This window comes from Rattus norvegicus, chromosome X (assembly GCF_036323735.1).
Source record: "Rattus norvegicus strain BN/NHsdMcwi chromosome X, GRCr8, whole genome shotgun sequence".
Classification (NCBI taxonomy): Eukaryota; Metazoa; Chordata; class Mammalia; order Rodentia; family Muridae; genus Rattus; species Rattus norvegicus.
Window position 1 is genome coordinate 31,891,251 of NC_086039.1, and position 19,690 is coordinate 31,910,940.

The 19,690-nt window shown below is 41.6% G+C and overlaps 1 protein-coding gene across 1 annotated transcript; it reads right to left on the reverse strand.

The window, feature by feature from the left end:
* Window positions 1–195: 195 nt before the first annotated feature.
* On the reverse strand, window positions 196–19,030 carry Gemin8 (gem (nuclear organelle) associated protein 8). The gene is made up of 4 exons (NM_001007756.1): window positions 18,948–19,030; window positions 10,960–10,998; window positions 9,059–9,518; window positions 196–773 (listed from the first exon to the last, which is right to left on the reverse strand). The coding sequence occupies exons 2-4, from the start codon at window positions 10,960–10,962 to the stop codon at window positions 517–519; spliced, it is 720 nt and encodes a 239-aa protein (NP_001007757.1). The 5' UTR covers window positions 10,963–10,998; window positions 18,948–19,030; the 3' UTR covers window positions 196–516.
* Window positions 19,031–19,690: the final 660 nt, after the last annotated feature.

Below are 19,690 nucleotides of genomic sequence, written 5' to 3' on the forward strand. Positions count from 1 at the left end.
GAGTCAGAGAAAATATGTGGACAGAAGCCCACTGTGTGTGTGTGTATGGGTGTGTGTGTGTGTTTGTGTGTGTGTGTATATATATGTTGCAAACTTGTAAGCTAGCATTTGGGAGGTGGAAGCAGGAAGATTTAAGAGTTTATAGCTAGCATGGGCTGCATGAAAACTGATCATAAAATATAGGAATGAACGACATGTGGCCTGTGGCTTTTATTACATTCTAGACAGTTTAAAGGAGGAAATTTAAAATGCAAAACAATAGGCAGTACCTCTAGGCAATAATTTCAATGAACTGGACTATTACAGAGAAAACCCAAGGCCAGTGCAATACACATGTCAAGTGAATATTCCTTGTGTTGGCAACAGTATGTCTCCTGCTGACAGAATTATAAGTGGCTGACAGACTGTGTCCGCCATGTTGGCATACAGGCCTCTTTCTTTGAAAATGTCCATAAGAGATGAATAGGGAGAGGCCAGGGACTGTGAGGCATTGTCTAGGGGCCCGGTGCCCAGGCCTCAGAACTTCAGGGGGATGACAGGCCAGTACTTCGGCTGCTTTCTGTCACAGTGCTTGTCAAAGCTCAGCTGAACAGCAGCCTCCATGGCCAGGATCTTGGGAGCACTGTTTCCATATAAGCGCTTCATCTCTGCTTGACGCCGCTCCCAGGGCTTCTCAGACGGGGGCTCCACTGACCTGTGGTGGTTGAAGTACAGGCCGTGGTCTGCATTCACATAGTCATTCAGACGTTCCTCGTCCAGCTGCTGCTGTCGCCCTGGGAATGGACATGATTAAGACCATAAAATATATACAAATGCAAGAAGAGGTTCTAGCAGATACTGATACTCCTGCTACCACACCTCACATGCTGCCTGTGGTCCCTAAGCTCCCTCTGTTGTCCTTTTCAATAGTAAACGTGGACACTGTTAGGGCAGCTGAGCTGATCTGCAGATCCTGAGGCATGAAGCTCACTGCTCACTTCCTAGAGGCCACTAGCTACTGACAGAAACTGCAAAATGCCTCCAAGAAGCCCATTATTCCAACGGAATAATCCTCTACAGCAGACCTTGAAGATACAGGAGAAAAGTGAAAGCACTTTGCTTTCTCGTGTCATCTGACTGGCCATGAATGGCAAGCAGTCCTTGTCTGCTTTCATGTACTGCTTCCCCATGGGAGGGAAACGTTTCCTTCAAAGTTCAGTGCTACAAGAAGCACATCTCTAAAGATTACATTTGGGGATGTGCTATGGCACGTGTGTGGGGCTCAGAGAACAACACTCTTCTATGTGAGTCCTGGGGAATCGAACACTGGTTGTCAGGCTTAGCAGCAAGTGTACTTCTCCACTGAGCCAGCTTATCATCCCTAGTTTTTCTTTGCCTTTTGCACTCATGTCTGGTATGCCTGTATGTGTGCACGTATGTGAACATGGAGGCCAGAGGTTGACTTTAGGAATCTTCCTCAACTACTATCCATTTTATATACCTAGGCAGGCTCAAGTCATTTGAATCCAGAGCGCAAAATGCAGCTCGTCTGGTTAGCCTGCTTGCTCCTAGGATTGCAGGTGGTTGACCGCCATGCACATCTGGTATTTCTGTGGGTTCTGGGGGTTCAACCTCTGGTCCTCACACATATGACAAGTGCTTTACACAGAGCCATCTACTCAAGCCTCAAGAAGTAGTTCTTACTAGGACAAATGTGGTGTGTATATGGCATGGCCCCTCTGTATCTGACTCACATTCTGTCTGCTATACAACAAAGCTGCTTTTCTTGGTGTGGGCCTTCACTTGTCAGGTCTCAGCTTAGCACAGGTGAAAGCTTCCAAGTCTACTAATTCAGTAAATCCCTGTGAAGTAAGCAGATTCAATTTCTTTCTCCCTTCTCTCCTTTTGTTTAAACCACTGCAAATCCCAATATTATAATTCTTATTCCTATGTAAATAGCAGCATAAGAATGTCAACAAAGCAATGTTGCAGAAGGTAGAAGGATGTGAGCTCACACCCATTTTGTAAGCAACTCTGTCAAGAGGAAAATTGATAGCCGGAAGCTTACTATCTGTAGCCACTATTGTTACCCAGAGGAATGCCTCAAGATAAGGAGTCAAGATGGCTGTAGGGGAATAAAACAATGGCATAAATCACTCTTTCCTTGTTCGGCCACTCAATGCTAGTATCTGGGAAGGAAAATAGCAGTGAGCTAATCATGTGTGAAGGAAGACATTTATATAGTTACTCGCAGTCACCCTTGTAAATCCCACCTTTTTATGACTAACACCTTGGACGTGGTGAGGAGATTTACAAACTTGAAACTTAAAAATAGATATAGCTAGGCCTGATGGCACATGTCTTCAATTCAGGAGGCAGAAGCAGGTGGATCGCTGTGAGTTCAAAACTAGGTTGGTCTACATCATGAGTCTAAGACAGCCAGAACTGCACAGGGAGATCCTGTGAGGTGCATTCTGCTGTTGCAGAGGACCCAGATTTCATTCCCAGCACCCATGATGGGTAGCTCACCCGTACCTCTAACCCCAGTTCCAATGGGTCTGAGGCCCTCTGGCCTCTAAGAATACCCCCACACTTTTGGCATTCACTCACACAGACATAAACACATACACATAAACTGACAAATAAAAATGGCTTTGGACACACATATGCAGTCACTGTTGTCTTAGAACATCTGCACTTTACCTTTACCCGTGGAAATAATGGGCAGACAAAGCAAATGATGGGGAAACAGCAGAAACAACATGCATAGCCTTTACTGGGAGATGCACAAAACTGGCCCAGTCACAAATGAATTGCAGGTCACTGAGAATTTCCTACAAAACATTGGCATTTCAGCTAAGTTGAAAACATAAGTATTTCTGCTGTTTGGTCCTCAGAGGTGTGTACAGGCCACAGTCATCCTGAGCTCTGCTAGAGGAGTGTGGTGGTGAATGTGGCAGGGAAAATGGCCATTTCATCTCTGACCTCACTTCTATAGGGAGAACAAATATCAAAACTGGGTCAGAGAAAATCACTTGATGGTTCTCTGTCTGCTTCTTATTTCTAGAAATCCCTGTGTTTCTGATGGGAAGCTAGGGTAGAATCCCAGACGGGGAGCATGTTTCCCCTGGGCTCTCTCTTATATCATTCCTTCACCTCTGTCCTGGAACTGTCCCCCTCTGCTTCTTCTGGCACAATTTTGAAGACAGCTTAGACTGCCTGGTGGGATACAGTCTTTAAGCAAGCACTGGGTTCTATACTTAGCCCAGGCTGGTTATGTAGCCAAGGTGACTTTGAATTCCTTAATTTATGGTCTACACCTCTGAGGTGTGGGGTTATAGTAGAGTACTACTATGCCTGGTTTATACAGTGCTGAAGATGAAACGGCAGACTCTTCTTCCCAGGCTAGGCAAGTACTGTATCAACTGACTTAGAGCTTAGACTCAACCATTTAGGTTAAAATCAAATACTCTCTGAGCAACTGGCTGTGTAGTAATCATCAGTGTCTGAAAATATTTTGGAATGTATTGACTTAGGGAACCAAGAATATATGAAACAATTCCTGGGCTTGAAGGCCTCTCCACTCTGTCTGTTTATTATTTGTTCTTTAATTCCTCCCATCCAAGTAAAGACAGGCTCTGTAACCCTCAGCACCATTTGTCAAGGTAAGGTGAGGGCTTAGCCAACTGCACAGTGAACGGTCCACTGAAGTTGAGGAACATCGACATTACAACGGAGACACAACTGGATGGTGGCCTTGCAAGGTTAACTGCCTGGCTCATTTTAAAACTGAAAACAGCGGTAGCATTCCGTGCTACTGAGCACTGTTTTCTCGTGCGGTTGTGATAGCAGTGGATCTTGACTGACAGCATGATTGAGGGAGCCCTAGGAGATAGTAAAGCACAACCTCTGCATGTGTCTCGGAGTATACTTCTAGATGATCAACCAAGGAAGGAAGGGACGTCTGTCAGGACCATGCTAAAACCATTCAAAAGGCCCAGAGTGAATATTAGGATTAGCAGGAAGGGGCCTGTCAGCATAGGCATGTTCTTCGTGCTGCCATTGGAAGCTATGGCTACCTGATGTTTTAAGGTTTTTCAGGCTCCAAGGCGTGACTCCATCTAGTTGATCTTGACTGTAATATCTGAAACTCTCAAGCCAAAGTAAGTTTTTCTTTCCTAGTAGACAGGTATGTTTGTCACAGCCATGGAAAGTGTGACTAACATAAGGGTATTTACTCGCTAACTATAAATCAAAACAACGTCTAAGTTTCATTCCAGCTTCAAAATGGGCCTGAAGAGGCCTCATCACTGGGGCATTGAAATGAGAGCTTATGTGGAAAGAGCGTTTTTGCAGATAAAAGACAATGATGAGATTCTACCCTAATCTACTGAGAGTGACCTTATATGAGACAGAAAAGGACACAGAGACAGTCATGTCTAGACAGAGGCTGTGAAACTGCTACAAGTGAAGGGATACCAGGAGACACCAAGTACGGCACGAAGCAAGGTTCTAAGCAGTGGTTCTCTGTGAGTCATAACCCCTTTGGGGATTGAATAATCCTTTCACAGGTGTCACCTAAGACCACCAGAAAACACAGATATTTAATTATGATTCCTAACAGTAGCGACATTATAGTTATCAAGTAGCAGCGAAAGTTGTTTTATGGTTGGGTCTCACCACAGCATAAGGAACTGTATTAATGGAGCACAGCAATAGGAAGGTTAGCAACCATTGCTTTAGAGCCTTTGTAGGAAGGCAGCCCTGCGGACACCTTGATTTTGGATGTGAAAAGAATAAACCTCTGCTATATGGCCATGAATCTGCTATAATTTGCTACAGCAATCCTACAAAACAATACAACAATATGCATGTGGGATTAAAACAGCATGCCCCATCGCTAATCAGTAATACGATATAGAGGAAAAACTTTACTGAACTCCATGTAGGTTTAGGGCACATGGTTTTGACATGTTTTTAATTCAGTCTATGAATCTATTAAGATGCTGTGACCAGGAGAATTGAGTTCCAACTGCTCTTGCAGAAGACCCAAGATTGGTTCCTAGTACCCAGGGCAGGGGGCCTAACAACTGCCTTTAATTCCAAGTTCCAGGGGATCCAAAGCCTTTGGCCTGTATAGACATTGTACTAACACTCATATTCCTCTCCCCCCATAATTAAACTTAATTTTAGAAAAGAGGTATTACTAATGTAGAATTATAATCCATAATGGGAAAAAATAATCACAGGAAGCAACTTGGACTTTAGGGAAATTTTGCCCAGCAGGAAATTACTCAATAAATATTCTACACATAATTAGCTCAAAGGCAGCACAGTTTGAGAGACAAAGCACTACAATAATGTGTGCTAAAGAATGGTATTGCCCCTCTTTTTTCTAGGATGAGCAAGGATGAGATTTTCTGCTATGCTGCCAAAGTTAATGGCAACAGTACAATCTTGAGTAAATCAAGAACGCCATTCTGCCTCATCAGCTACAGACTCAAAACACAGGTGTTTGCCGGACAGTCATTGATTGGTCTCTTTACTCTGTTCCTCGTTCCACATCCAATGTAACCCTGGAGTGGACAATCACCATTTTAGCTTTGACAAGGAAAGTGCATTTACCCACTCCCTTCCACTTTTCTGTGACCTTCAACATCCATTACCTTGATGGATGCTTTTTTGTTCTCCTGAACATCTGTACCAGAGGAGATGAAGGCATACTTGGAATGGTCACAATCAGTGTGCTTTCATACTTTAACCACATTATTTAAACCAAAACAGCTTAGGAAATACTGGACTGTAAGCCTTGTTATATGCCCTAAGTTTTCTAGAGGACAGACTAGAGGTTTTCAGTGCATTGACTTAAAGGGTCAGTCACTATAGACACAAGAATAGAAACCCTCTGAATGGGGTACACAAAACATAATGGAGCCCATGTTTCCTATGAGATGTATGAATACAAGTGGACTCTTCAGTAAAAATAACACAGTAGTCTAAGCAGCAAAGTGAACTTATCTTTTCTCTCATTCCAAACAGATCGTATTCCTCCAAGTCCAAAGCGTTCCATTTCTCCATAGCTATCTGGTAACAATCATCCTTCCACTGCTTTGGACACTGGCTCTACCCCTCGTCTGTATCAGTAATACTCTTCTGTACATCATTTAAAGAGGATTTTATTTCAGTTTCATTTAAGAATATCACACTCTCTGAGAACACATCCTTGTTTCAAGCCAACATCCACCCTTGAATCACATCTAATAAAGACCTGACTGGTACAACACCAAGACCTTCTAAGTATCATGCAGTTTCAATTGATGGCTATTTATGACTAAAATGTATCCGTTTGAATGCTAACCATTTTTCCTAATAACTGAAACCACAGCTAACCTTTAAAATGTTACAACTGTCTATTTTCTAAAAAGTACTGTTATCACTAACATTTCGAGGAAGTGTGTTAAGGGGAAATGATGACATAGAACATAATGGAAAGCATAAGTGTTTCCAAGGCACGAAAGGAATGGGTTTTTGTTTTTTTCTTTTTACTATGCTAGGGATAGAACCAAGGACCATGTGCATGCTGGGCAACCACCTTACCACGGAGACACAGCACCTCTTCTGTACTCTATGTGCATGAGTACCTGCAGAGGCCTGAGGTTGGTGTTGGGTGTCTCCCTTGATTGCTTTCTACCTTTATTGTCTTTTGAAGTTGAGGCAGGGTCTCTCACTGAACCTGGAGCTACCTGAAAGCTAATCTTGAAAGCCAGCTTATCCTGGGGATCAAATCTCCACCTCCCAAGTACTGGAATTACAGGTGGATGCCATGTCTGGCCAGCTTTTGTGTTGGTGAGACAGACACTTTATCTAGTGAGCGTCTTCCAAACACCATCCAGGATTCCTTATTCCCACTTCAAGTTTTATGCTTTCATCATTTAAAGATGTTAATCATTGGGAAGAGCAGAACTCACAGACAAGAACATGCTTGTTGTCCAGGCTAAAGGATTTTATTAAACAGATCACTGATGATGATGAACTGTCTAAATGAGAAATTCTTGTTCACTGACTACTTCTGAAACCTTAAGCTTAAAAATTCAGGTGTGTGGGGCTGGAGAGATGGCTCAGTGGTTAACAGCACTGACTACTTTTCCAGAGATCCTGAGTTCAAATCCCAGCAACCACACAGTGGCTCACAACCATCTGTAATGAGATCTGATGCCCTCTTCTGGTATGTCTGAAGATAGCTATAGTGTGCTTATATAGAATAAATAAAAAATCTTTAAAAAAATTAAGGTGTGCCTTTTCTCACAAGTAATGTTTTCCGAAACCCTGTGCTCTCTAACCCATGTTGTAACTGACTGCATTACAATTATATGTGAACATGCTCCAATACTGTACCTCTTCATTTGGGGTGTACACATTCTGAGAAAAGCTAAAGTTTATTTCTGTGGACCAAGGAAAGAAATGTCCTCTATGGGGCTGATGAGTTGGCTTGGTGGGTAAGGGCACCTGTCATTAAGCCTGATGACCATAGTTCAATCCCGGTGACCTATATGGTGGAAGGAGAAAACCAACTCTTGCAAGTATGTCTCTGACCTGCACATTCTCCCATGGAAAAGCAAATAAACATAATAAAAAAGAAATGTATTCCATGCAAAACAGAAACTATTGCTTCCATGTAGTCGTTTGGATATACTTTCTTTTTTTCACTGCATGCATGTTTGTGTATCATTTGGTAGCCTCATGCCTGGGAAGGTGATTAGAGGCCACTGGATTTCTTAGAGCTGGACTTCCAGGTGGTTGTGAGCTGCCATGTGCCTGCTAGGAATGGAACCTGGGTCCTCTTGCAAGAGCAACAAGGATTCTTAACCACTGAACTATTTCTCTAGCCCCTAGATAGACTTTCTAATATGCAGCAAAGAAATCAACAGTTTCATCAGAAGAAAATTAGTATACCGAAGAGAACAAGTGGTTTAGAGACTAATCACAAGCAGAGACTAAAGGGAATGATACTTTATCCTAAGCCTGGCACTCAGTTCCTGGCATCCACTGGGTATTAATAAAGGCTAATCTACTGTTACGAGGGCAGAGCCATTTTAAAATGGAAATGAAACGTTCCTATGTTGAAGCTTCCATGTCTCTGTTTACTAGAAAAGTCTAGGTTAGAAGGATACAGTGGTATGTCTCATTAGCCCTAGTACTCAGGAAACTGAAGCAGCAGGATCAGAGTTCCAGGTCAGTTTGTGCCATATAGGAAGACAGTCTCAAAAACTCAATCAACCAACCAACCAAATGAATATTCTACATAAAATACACAATGAGACCCTACTGAAAGGCATTTTGAGACTGAATACTGGTTATAATGGGGAATGAAGTACTTGTTAATTTTTAAGGGCACTTATAATAATAAATGGTCTGATGAACAGTGGCAATTTTCAGTAGAAAAATTCCTGCTTTGGGACTTTGCAAAGCTCTGACTTGTAGTATGGGGCAAACAGGAAAGCTATACATAGGAGGCATTTGTTATTAGGTTCACACTGACTGTATACTGCAGGGAGCTATATAGGATCGGTTCTGGGCTGTGTCCCAGAGAGGTGCTCAGAGTACAGCAGTTGGGAAACCTTATCATGTCAGGGAGAAACATGGCACAGAGAAAAGCTGCATCGTACAGCACAGTCTGCAAGAGCTGAATGCTAATAGCAAGTGAGTGATTGTGTAATTAACCTCCTTAAGCTTCACTTTTCTCCTCTGTAAAATGAGTTTCATGCCTTGAGGATCTGCTACTTGGGTTAGAGAAGGTATACATGCATGCGCACATATAAATTCCATCTGGTTGAAAGTCTGATGCTCACAAAATGGTGGATGTATTATTAGGAACTCAAATGAACAGTTCTATATAATCTGACTCTGAGGACCAATGTTAACTGAGGTACAACACCACCATAGTTTTTCTAAGCTTAGGACCAGATTTAGATTATTAACTGGACTGAAATGAAAAGTTATAAAATAACTTGGTATGTTAGAAAAAAGATGAAAACATCAGGGCAGTGAAGGGAGCACCAGGTAACAGGTATGAACTTACGTCGCTCTTCTCTGTGCCTCTCGGTCTGTGCGAAGTACTGGCGGAGCTCCTCAGTGATCTCCATATTGCTCAGGTCACACTCGACTTCGTCATCCGAATCCGACTCCAGCTCTTCCTCTTCACACAGGGCTTCTTCATCTTCTCTTGCGGATGCCTGGCTTCTACGGCTGTTATACAGAGGCTGCTCGAAGCTTCTGGGATGGGAAACACTGTAGGGAGACTCCTGCCACTCCATGTGCTGACCTTCAGAATTCCAAGGATGTCCAGTCTCATAAGCAAAGGAGCTCCAGGGTTGAACTCCATGAGGGAAGAACCATGGGGAAGTGAAATAGGAATCCCTGAACTTTCTGTAAGCATTCTGGTGGCTCTGCATCCAGAGCATTGCATGGTAATAATGTTGCCAGTATCTTGCATATACTGGGTGAGAATACCAAGATGTAGTAGCCCTCCATTTTGAGGCCTATAGAATGGACATATAAGACAGACATCAAACGGTTCAATGTCTAGAGAATCTTCAAATGTTTAACCAACTAAACGACAGCTACTTACTGAGTGTTATCAGTTACTTTTCTGTTGTGATGAAATACCAGGAGCAAGAACAGTTTATAGAAGAAAGAGTTAGAGGGCTTAAAGTTCCAGAGGGTTTGAGCCCATGACGGCCAGGAGGCATGACAGCAAGCAGCAGGCACAGTAGCCTGAGCAGAGAGCTGAATCACAGCTACAACCATAAACTTGAAGTACAGAGAGTGAACTGGAGGTCGGGCAAGGCTATACAGTCTCTAAGTCCACACTACAATTGATGTACTTCCTCCAGCAAGGCTACACTTTCTCAGAACCTCCCCAAACAGTACCACCAACTGGAGATCCAGTGGTCAAATACATAAGCCTAGAGGGAACACTTCACACTCAAACCACTATACTCCTTTCTACGAGGATGCTATTAAGCTTACAAACAGAAGTGTAAAATAGGTTTGTGCCCACAGCAGAGGGCAAATGTAACAAATTTCCTGACTATTTGTACTTCAGGTCCCCAAAAAACAAGAGCTGAAGGTTATGGGGGCTTATATAATTGATTAGTGTTGACAACTTCACAGGATCCCAAATCATCATCATTGGGGTGGCAGATCTCTGGGTTCACTCCTGGGGGATTATCTTAATTATGTTAATTGAGTCAGGAAGATCTTCCCAGTGGGTGGCACCATTCCTTCACAGGGGTACTAGACTACATACATAGAACAGAAGCATGCATTTATCATCCCACATTCCTGGTTGTATATGCAATATTACTGCCAGGATTACTACCTTTGAACTGTGAGCCAAAATAATTTTTTCTGCCTTTTGTATTTTATCACAACAAGAGGAAAAGAAACCAAGACACTGAGGACAGAGACAAAGATTATCTTCTTTGAAAAATGCCTTCATTTTATTCACAGTATTTATACTAAGAGATTACCTTAAGATTTTTTAAAATTAGTACATGTAACAACAGTTTCATAATGACATCTTCATGTGTGTACACGATGTATTTTGATCATATTCACCCAGGGTTACCCAGTTTCACCCCATCCCACTCCTAAGGTTACACTTCTTCCCAAGTAGTTTTCCATTTACTGTTTGATAAGACAAGGTCAGATAAAAGTTCTGACATTTGTTATCTTGGCTATCTGTAGTGCTCATTTTAATGACCACTCTAGAGTTCCTTCTCCTATTAATCTGCTGGCTGAGCTCATTCCTCAATGTCTGAGACATATGTCTATTGTCATACAAGATGGTGTTTTTACTTTTAGTTGTCTGATATACAAACTGAGTGTCCCTTATCTCAAATGCTAGGGCCAGAAGTGTTTCAGATTTCAGTGGCTTTTGGAATGACTGCGTACATTAAGAAAAATAAGTAATCTTACCATTGCTGTTACCTCTGATTGCAAAAGTCCAAGTGGGAACTAAAAGACAAACACAAACGCAGTAAGAACATTTGGTCACTACTGCTATAGGACAGTCACAGCTATTCGATGGTCTTCAAAATAGCCCTTAAGAGGCTGTTCCTTGTCCAAGCATCATGCCTGATTTTCATGCAACAAGAAACTGTCACCTGGGTGGTGGTCTTGTGGTCTAGAGAACAAGCTCCCTTAGGTCTGATTGAATCAGAGGACACTGCCTGGTTTTATACCTATTAGTTGTTTACTGAGAGAAAAGTCTATGAAAATAGCCATAACCACATAATTTAGTAGTAGCTGTATACAAAATAATGTGTCTTAGAACAAGGGTCCCAAGCTTACAATATTAATTTACTAGTTTTTCCTTCCTTCCTTCTTCTTTTTTTGAGACAGGGTTTCTTTGTAATAACTCTAGTTGTCTTGAACTCTCCATATAGACCAGGCTGTCCCTGCACCGAGTGATCCAGCTGCCTCTACCTCCCAAGTGCGCCACCACTGTCAGCCTACTTTACTAGTTGTAAGCATAGGCTAATGTCTATTTAAAATAGCCTTGGCTTCTTTTTTTCTTTTTTGAACTTTTCTTTATTATTTATGATGTACGTGGGTGTGCTGTGTGTGTGTCATGGCACGTGAGTATGGAAGTCGAGAGTGAATGAGTCAGTTCTCTTTTTTCTGTGGGCTCTGGACTTGACTAGGGTTGCCAGGCATGGTGGTAGGCACCTCTACCCACTGGGCCATCTTGCCAGTCCAAACTTGGGCTGTCTTGAACCTTGAAAAGACTTTATCTTTCCAACTGACTAGAAGCCATACGATGGGGCTTTCTCAAACAAGATGTTTCTCCAGCCTCAGCTTTGGTTTTGGTTTCATACACTCCTCTTTCCCTAAGAACCCTGCTTCCTTGTAGAAGGAGGCTCTAGAGGCATGACGAAGCGTTACCTACACAGCTTTTCCAACCCAGTTAAAATAAATGTTAGGGCTGGTAAGATGCCCAGCAGGTCATCACATGACACTGATGACCTGGAATCCACAGTGGCAAGATAGATTCCCAAAAGTTGTCCTCTGACCTTGGCCTATGCCATTACTACTACATACGTACACACTAATAATACATTAAAAGTTAATTCCTAAAATGCCTGGCAACATCAGAATGTACTTTTTTTTTAACAAGTTATATCAGGTGTCGTGGTGCATACTTGTAATTCCAACTTGGGAGGCTGAGGCTGGAAGACCACCATGCTTCAAGGTGAAGGTCATTTTGGGCTACAGAGTTCTTGTCTCAAAACAAAGTTAACAAAAATAGTATCTTAAGATGCATGCAAATTTAAGATCACACAAAACAGAAGCACAAAAATGTGATACTTAAGGAAGAAACTCTATTTGTCTTATCTACTTTGCGAGAGGATGAAACCAAAAGCCTCAAACTGTTAAAAATAAAACTGTATTTCATGACCTCAATGAAACGTCTTCATGAGTATCTTTAAAAACTAAGATGTCACACTGACTATATCTAGGGCTACCAGATTTATCTTAAAGAAAATCATTCATAATGAAATGTAACAAGCTTTCAGATAGGGCAAGGCTAAGAGGGTTGACATGACATTCTGCAAACTTCTCTTAAACACAGTCCGTACCTGCTAAATTTAGGGCTATGCACACACACATACAGTGGATGGAAACCAGGAGAAAGTTATCAAATGTAGTGAGTACTTAAGTCTAATTGATCCACTTTTCAACTGTAATTTAAAGGTTTAAAACAGGGCCCATTTCCTGGAAACTCAGCTAACAGCTAATGTTCTTTATAGGCTATGGAGGAAATAGAAAATAGTCAGTAATTGGGTATGTTATCATCCACCATAATAGAACGCAAATGCAATTATAGTAGAAATCAGTGCATACTCAAGTGCTAAACTATCAGGCGAAGCCTGTAAGTGGCTAATTCACTAAAGCTAGGTTTCATATTGCTAACACTGAAGCCTGAAGAGCTTTCAGTGCCTGCAGCACACAATGACACTGAAGTGAACTCCATGTGTATCTTAATCAAATTTCTTTTCTAGATTAACAAATAGCATCGAAATTAAATGAGAGAAGTCCAAGAGTCATTGTGGGTCTTCTGGAAATTAAGAGCTTTGCATTCTAGCTGGGTATGGTAGTGCACGCCTGTGATCCCAGTACTCAGGAGTCTGAAACAGAAATGAAAGTTTGAGGCCAGCATGGGATACAGCACCAAGTTCCAGACCAGCCTGAGCTATATACCGAGACCCTGTCTCAAAAAACAAACAAAAAACAAAACAAAAACCAAGCAAAGCAAACCAAAGTGCTTGGATTATAGACATCATTCTATGCCTTGCAAATTACATAAGTAGATCAAGTCCCATGAACTCAAAATTTAATAAACCCCGCTGTAAATGAACATTTATAGTAGGCCAAATCCTGTTTGACTTATAATTGCGAAGATCCAATGTGACCTTACAGGTGCTACCAGATTCTGAAAATCTATGAGACTGTGAAGGCTCTTCTACTACAGCTAGCCAGTTAAGCAACATGAGAAAGGCAGTAACCCCTGAAGACGATCAAGGGTAATTAGTGACATTTTCCCAGCAGCTCAAATGTCAATGTTTGTGATTACAAAGGGCTTCAAAGGAGTTCTACTTTGCACAAAGCTTGCTTATGATTTGGGTTCAGCACATAATTAGGTAGCAGGGTTGCAGCGATACTGTGTAATAGGGATCACCCAGTGCTCACTCCAAATATTTCTGCAAGCCAGAAGCCAGGAAAACCATCTTTGCTCACTAAGGGAAGTCGATTTCTACTTCCCAACAAGAAGATGTTCACCTTGAACCTGGTGTAGCCCACCATCAAGAAGGTGAGTCACGCTGGAGAGCCAAGATCCTCGTACAAGCAAGCTCTCTACAGATTTATAGAACCCCACCCAGCTACCAGACATTTTGAAGACCTAGGCCGTAAAGGGAAGATGCAATTTATGTTAATGATGGACCACAGGAACTTTGCCAGCAATTTTGTTTGGTTTTAAATGCCAAGTAGAAGAGGAATTCAATTAGTTTTGGCTGCTGGAATACTTATATCAAATTGGTGCCATCCTTCAGCAAGTACAGGATCACTGGGGCTGGATATAGGACGCCTAAGATCCTACAGATATTCAAATTAATAATTTCAGTGAGTTAAGATTTGAATTTACAAAGAAGTCTCTCAAAGTCGAATGAGATAAAGCACAGAGAAACATGTCAAAAGGCACAGCAATCTACACTCTTTATACATCTTAGCTTGGGATTTCTAGTATCACTTTTCATATTTTGTGCTAGAATTCTTCAGCAAAGGTCTAGATAGGACATACTTTAGGGTTGTGGGCCACATGCACTGATTTTTATATAATGTTGATATTCAATATTGCTTTAAAAACATGACAAGACAAGCACCCCTCACTTTAAAACATATAAACTCACTTCCTACCTTCCTATTGACTACAGTTTTAAGTTAATGTGATAATACCTTATATGTTCTATCCTTTATATACTGAGCATCCCAAGTGGTCTTCACTTTCTACTCAGAACTCAGTGCGGGAATTTCTCATGTATCTCTCATATATCTTTCACAAATTATCAGGCTCTACATAAGACTAGCAGAAACAAACAAACAAATTATGATCAACTCTAATCTTGGTAAGCAAGTGATCTCCAATATTTGAGGTGGAGCAAAAGAGGAAAAAAGTTTCCATTAAGAAGTGAGGAAATTGAAATGTTTATTAAAGCTCTTCTTAGACAAATAAAGACTTAATTAGAAGCACCAACAAGTGCTGGAGAGATGGCTCAGGGGTTAGGAGCACTGGTTCTTACAGAGGACAGGTTCAGTTCCCAGCACCCATACAGTGGCTTACAACCTTCTGTGACTCTCGCTCCAGGGGACCTGATGCATCTTTTGGCTTCCTTTGGCACTATATGATTGTAGTACACCTGCATACGTGCAAGCAAAACACTCACCCACATAAAAACATCCTTTAAAAAAAAGGCAATAACAAAAAGACCTATACAACAGTATCAATCTAAAGCATGAGGAGGGCCATGATCTCTGGTACAAACTGCTAACCTGTCAATAGTAAACAGGACCACGAGGAAGCAGGCACAGCAGTTTTCACTAGATATACCTGGACCGAGTACAGTCTTCCTTGCAAAGGGAATCTGCTCCTTTGCAAAGGCGTCTGGTAACACTCTTAAACTGGTGAAGGATTGAACAAGAGCATTTAGCATCCCTGGTAAAACTAACACTGCAGTACTCCCAGGCATTACAGCAGAGCTTTCATCTCAAGAAAAGCAAGCATATGGGGGCAGCAGGTCCCATTTTATCTTTCACTACCTCACCCCGACCCAATAGTCTCCTCCTCCTTTCTGGAACAAGCCTTCAGGGACTGAACAAGTTTGCTTCTGAAGGGCTGGTGCAACGGAGAGAAAAGCGATTGGCAATGTCAGGGAAGGCCGGATCCGAAGCTCTGCAAACTGGGCAGCCCTCCACAGCGAACACAATGGCATCATGGTCACCACCCAGCTGAGCTCTGGGGAATACAGAGACCATTCATTGTCTGTCCTCAACCACCAAAGGAGGGAGGAAAAAAACCACAACGACATTGAGGTCATTCACTAACCACTGCTGAGGCCTACCGACAAGACAGAGCCTCCCAGTCTTGAATGATATATTTTCCCATACAGCCTTTCTAAAGCAAGAAAGAAAAAAAAAAGGGGGAAAAAAGCACATTTGTTCGGCAGCGGCTCTGCTTGCTCTGAAAGACATATTTTTAAATGCACAACTATACACAAAGAACAACAGTTGGGAGTTTTATCATTTTTCTCCAGATAAAATGACTTATTTTCACTAAATCATTAACATATTCTACCTATGATAATGCTTTGTTGAAAGGCAGTGGCATATATATTCTTTTCATTGCATATTTGTATACCATTTTTTCTTGAATATTCATAATCTTATAATTATAGGATGTAGGACGTGTCATGGCAACCAGAAAGCAAAATAAAACCACAAATCCTCTTCAGAACTATAATGTATATTCTATAACACCAATTTCCTTTCTGCTTTATCTTTGTACAATTCTGAAAATTAAATACATGAAGGCTCATTTGCTTTTACTTTTGCAAAGGAAGCTATTCAAAATCAATTGTTATATTAGTCTTTGTGTCTACAGCCTGGAGGGTCAACTTTTTTGCTGTTGAGGTCCCCTTTGATTTGGCTTTGAGCCAGACTGACAGTCTGGGGATGCAATTAAGATCATCAGAACACACTGCCTGCTACAAAGGAGTATGCTGGGGACTAAAATGAAGTAAATGAAGGCCCGAGTAACAGAAGTTCATGTGTGATTGTAAGAAATCTTCCTGAACATGCACAATGCCAGCCCATTAGAGATGCCTTTCAATTGCATAAATACCAGTAGTTAGCTCAATGAGGAAAAATGATACAACGGGGATTTCTGACAGTTTCCTGCCCTCCTACACTTGCTGTCCCCATGCCACCTCTAGCTGGTTCTTGTAGTTAGTTGAGCATAGCAGGCTTGACACTCTCATGGATTTTTTTCCTATAGCTTTGTATGGTCTCTACATAGTCATTTATAGACATTAAAGATGGCACAAGTCCAAATGGCCTACGTCCACCATGGGAGGAGTCCATGCTCCACTTTTAAAACAAGAACATTTGTTTATTGTGTGCATGTGTCAGTTTACCCACTGGGCTACCTTGCAAACATACAGCAGATCCATCTGTAACAGCCATCTTTAAAGCTGAAGATGGAGGGAGACAAGTAAGGATTATTTAATTCCTTTTTCACTTTCTCAAGCCCAGGCTCCAGTTCATGCTTACCTGGGTGTTGCAAGTGCTGTTACAAGGCAGGCATGGGGTAGGTTGAGAAGACTGAAAGGGTATAGATACCAATTCTTGCCCCTTCCAATACAAATCACATTTGACCCAGAGAAAGGTACTGTTTACTTTAACAGCAAGGATGAGAAAAGATTTGTGAATGGCTCTCTTTGCAATTGCGCTGAATCCTTTGTGTGGCTAGTATCAATCAGAAATGAACTAGGAGTCCCAACAGGAGCAAGACACTCTTAGTCAGAAACATAACAGGTAATCAGAGAGCTGAAAAACCAGGACACCAGAGAACGATGATAATCCAGTTCACAAGAAGGTGACTCTCGTCTCATTTCAGGCACGTATTTCATACAACCTATCCTAGTGTGACCATCAGAGAGGAAGGCCAAATAGAGCACACACTCACAATTACTGGCACAGCAGCAAACATCTTGACTAGTTTGGGCACTTAAAGCCACTTTTATCTTTCCAGAGACCTATTTTAAGTTACTTCCTATAAATACTTTTCTAGTAATTCCATGCTAATTTCTTTTCTGCATACTGTACTTCCTCTGGGCACTTATTTGGAGGGGATAGATTCTATAATTTATTCCTTTTAGAGATCCTATTTTTCTTCCACCAGAGAAAATAACAGGTATAATCTCATGCCTTTAGAGGCTACTGGAATTGTTGAGATTGTCTGTTATATCCTGATAATATTCTCTCCTACCTGTGCTTCCACCAAATTATTAAGGGATAGTAACTAAAAAAAGTAATAAGTTTCAAATGTCTAAATACATTAATATATTTTCAATTCATCTGGCCTTAAACGTTACAGTCTGCATTCACTAGTCCAAGTGGTTTACGGGTGGATTTTGCAACATAAATAAGTAATTTAGAGAGTTCTATAGTGTGCTTGTGAACTCTTATCTAACCTCCAGCCACGTTTAATTTCCTGCCATCCTTATCTTAACTGCTCCTTAAATGCTGGACTTTAAGAAACACAAAATAAGCCTCTGGCAGCTGTGGAACAGTTTCAGGATGAAAATGTCTCTCCGCAACTTCGGGTTATTTATTTTCCCAGCCCAACAGTCAACAGAAGGGATCACACACTTTACTGTGAACCTGCAGGTGTTAGATTTGCCAAAGCATATCTACATGGTTTCTCTTTCACTGCCATCCCAAAGGGACTGTTATCTTGACAAACTATGCTAGCGTAAATTGTACTTTCAAATAGTATCCCAATCTCACAATTCATAGAGGCTTTGTGTTATTAACTTTTAGTCTGAAGATTTTGAGTAATGTTCTGCCTTTTAGTTAAAAAACAAAACAAAAAACAAACAAAAACTCAAATAAAAACCCCAGCAACAGTTGAGTCCAGAACCTAATCTGTGCAGCGAGTTTGTAACGATCATTTCAGGAAAAAAAAAAAAAAAGAAAAAAAGAAAAGAAAATGGTTCAGAACTCTGGTTACCCATAGCAACTATCAAATGTTCTCAAGATAATATCCACTAAGATTTCTGACCTACAGACCTCAAAAGTTGCAAAGGGGATAAAAGAAAACTCGGGTTTTGTTGTTTGTTTTGCTTTTGTAAATAAGCCAGACACTTAGACATCTCCAAGAATGTGTCCCGATAGACCTACTGCAACACTGTGATCCACAGCACATTTGAATTACACCGTGAGCTAAAAAAAAAAAAAAAAAAAACAAAAAAAAAAAAAAAAACAAAAAAAAAAAAAACCAAAAAAACCCCAAACCCCCAAACCTTCCCATGCTTGAGCGTCACTTCTAAAAGATCTGAATTGAAAGAGTCTGAGGTGGGGGCCTGGGAACAGAATTCTCAGCAGGCATTCAAGGATTAGGAAGCACGTGAGGGGTTGAGGGCATAAATTAGAACTAGTTTTAACAATCTGTTAGGGTTTGGGACTCCGGTGGGTCTCTGGAACCACCTCATGCTGCCGGGTGATGGTAATTAACAGCCACAGCCTGAGCGCCAAGACAGTACTCCAAGCTTCTGAGGCAATTAGGCCCGGGGCTGCCACGCTACTCCCTTACTCCCCAAAAGCAACCCATCAGCCCCCGAAATCACCTCGTGGGCACGCGGCTTGCAGATCTCAGGCGGTGGGTAACAACGGATCTAGTTCTCCTGGTGGGGAGGAAAAAGGGGCGGAGTGGAGAAGGGCACAAGGAGAGAGAGAGAAAGAGAGTGGTGTTGCTTGGGCAACAAGGAACGAGCTTCCGGTACGCGTCCAGGAAGACGGAAATCCCGCCTTGGAACGTGACGTTACGTCGTGCTAGTGGTTACACGGAGCCAAGGGCCTCATGGGAAGGGAATTCGTTTGTTTTGGCGGTCCGGGCGGAGAGCCGAGTGCCTATTGGGCACTGGGGAAGCAGAGCTGAATCGGAGCCTTCAGCTTTCGGGTTTTTTGGTTTGCTTGTGTTTTTTTTTTTTTTTTTTTTTTTTAGCTTTCACTTTCTTCACTAAAATGGAGGACGAGAAATTGTTTTGAAAATGTAGATTCACTCAGATCTATGTATTTAACTGTCTCAGGCTGGCATTTAGGAACCTTAATTTGTACCTAGCATGATATATCATGTACTGCTTCAGACCAAGAAACGAAAGTACCCTTAGTATTTCTGTCATAATCGTCAGCTGTCCATGCCTTTCTGGACTTGCAGAAGAGTCCTTAATAACAAAATATGAACTACCAGAAGGCCAAGTGGGCTTTTTTGTTTTGTTTTTGGCAAAATGTGCCGTATTTTGTGGGCATTTATTCCTAAGAAAACCGAATTTGAACCAGATGCTTATTGCGTGGTTATTCCAAAACGTGA

Bases quoted from the DNA above. Each gene is read 5' to 3' on its own strand.
- Gemin8 (NM_001007756.1), bottom strand. The intron at 774-9,058 runs GTAAGTTCATAC...GTCCATTCCCAG, and splicing joins GAGGCACAGAGAAGAGCGAC to GGCGACAGCAGCAGCTGGAC.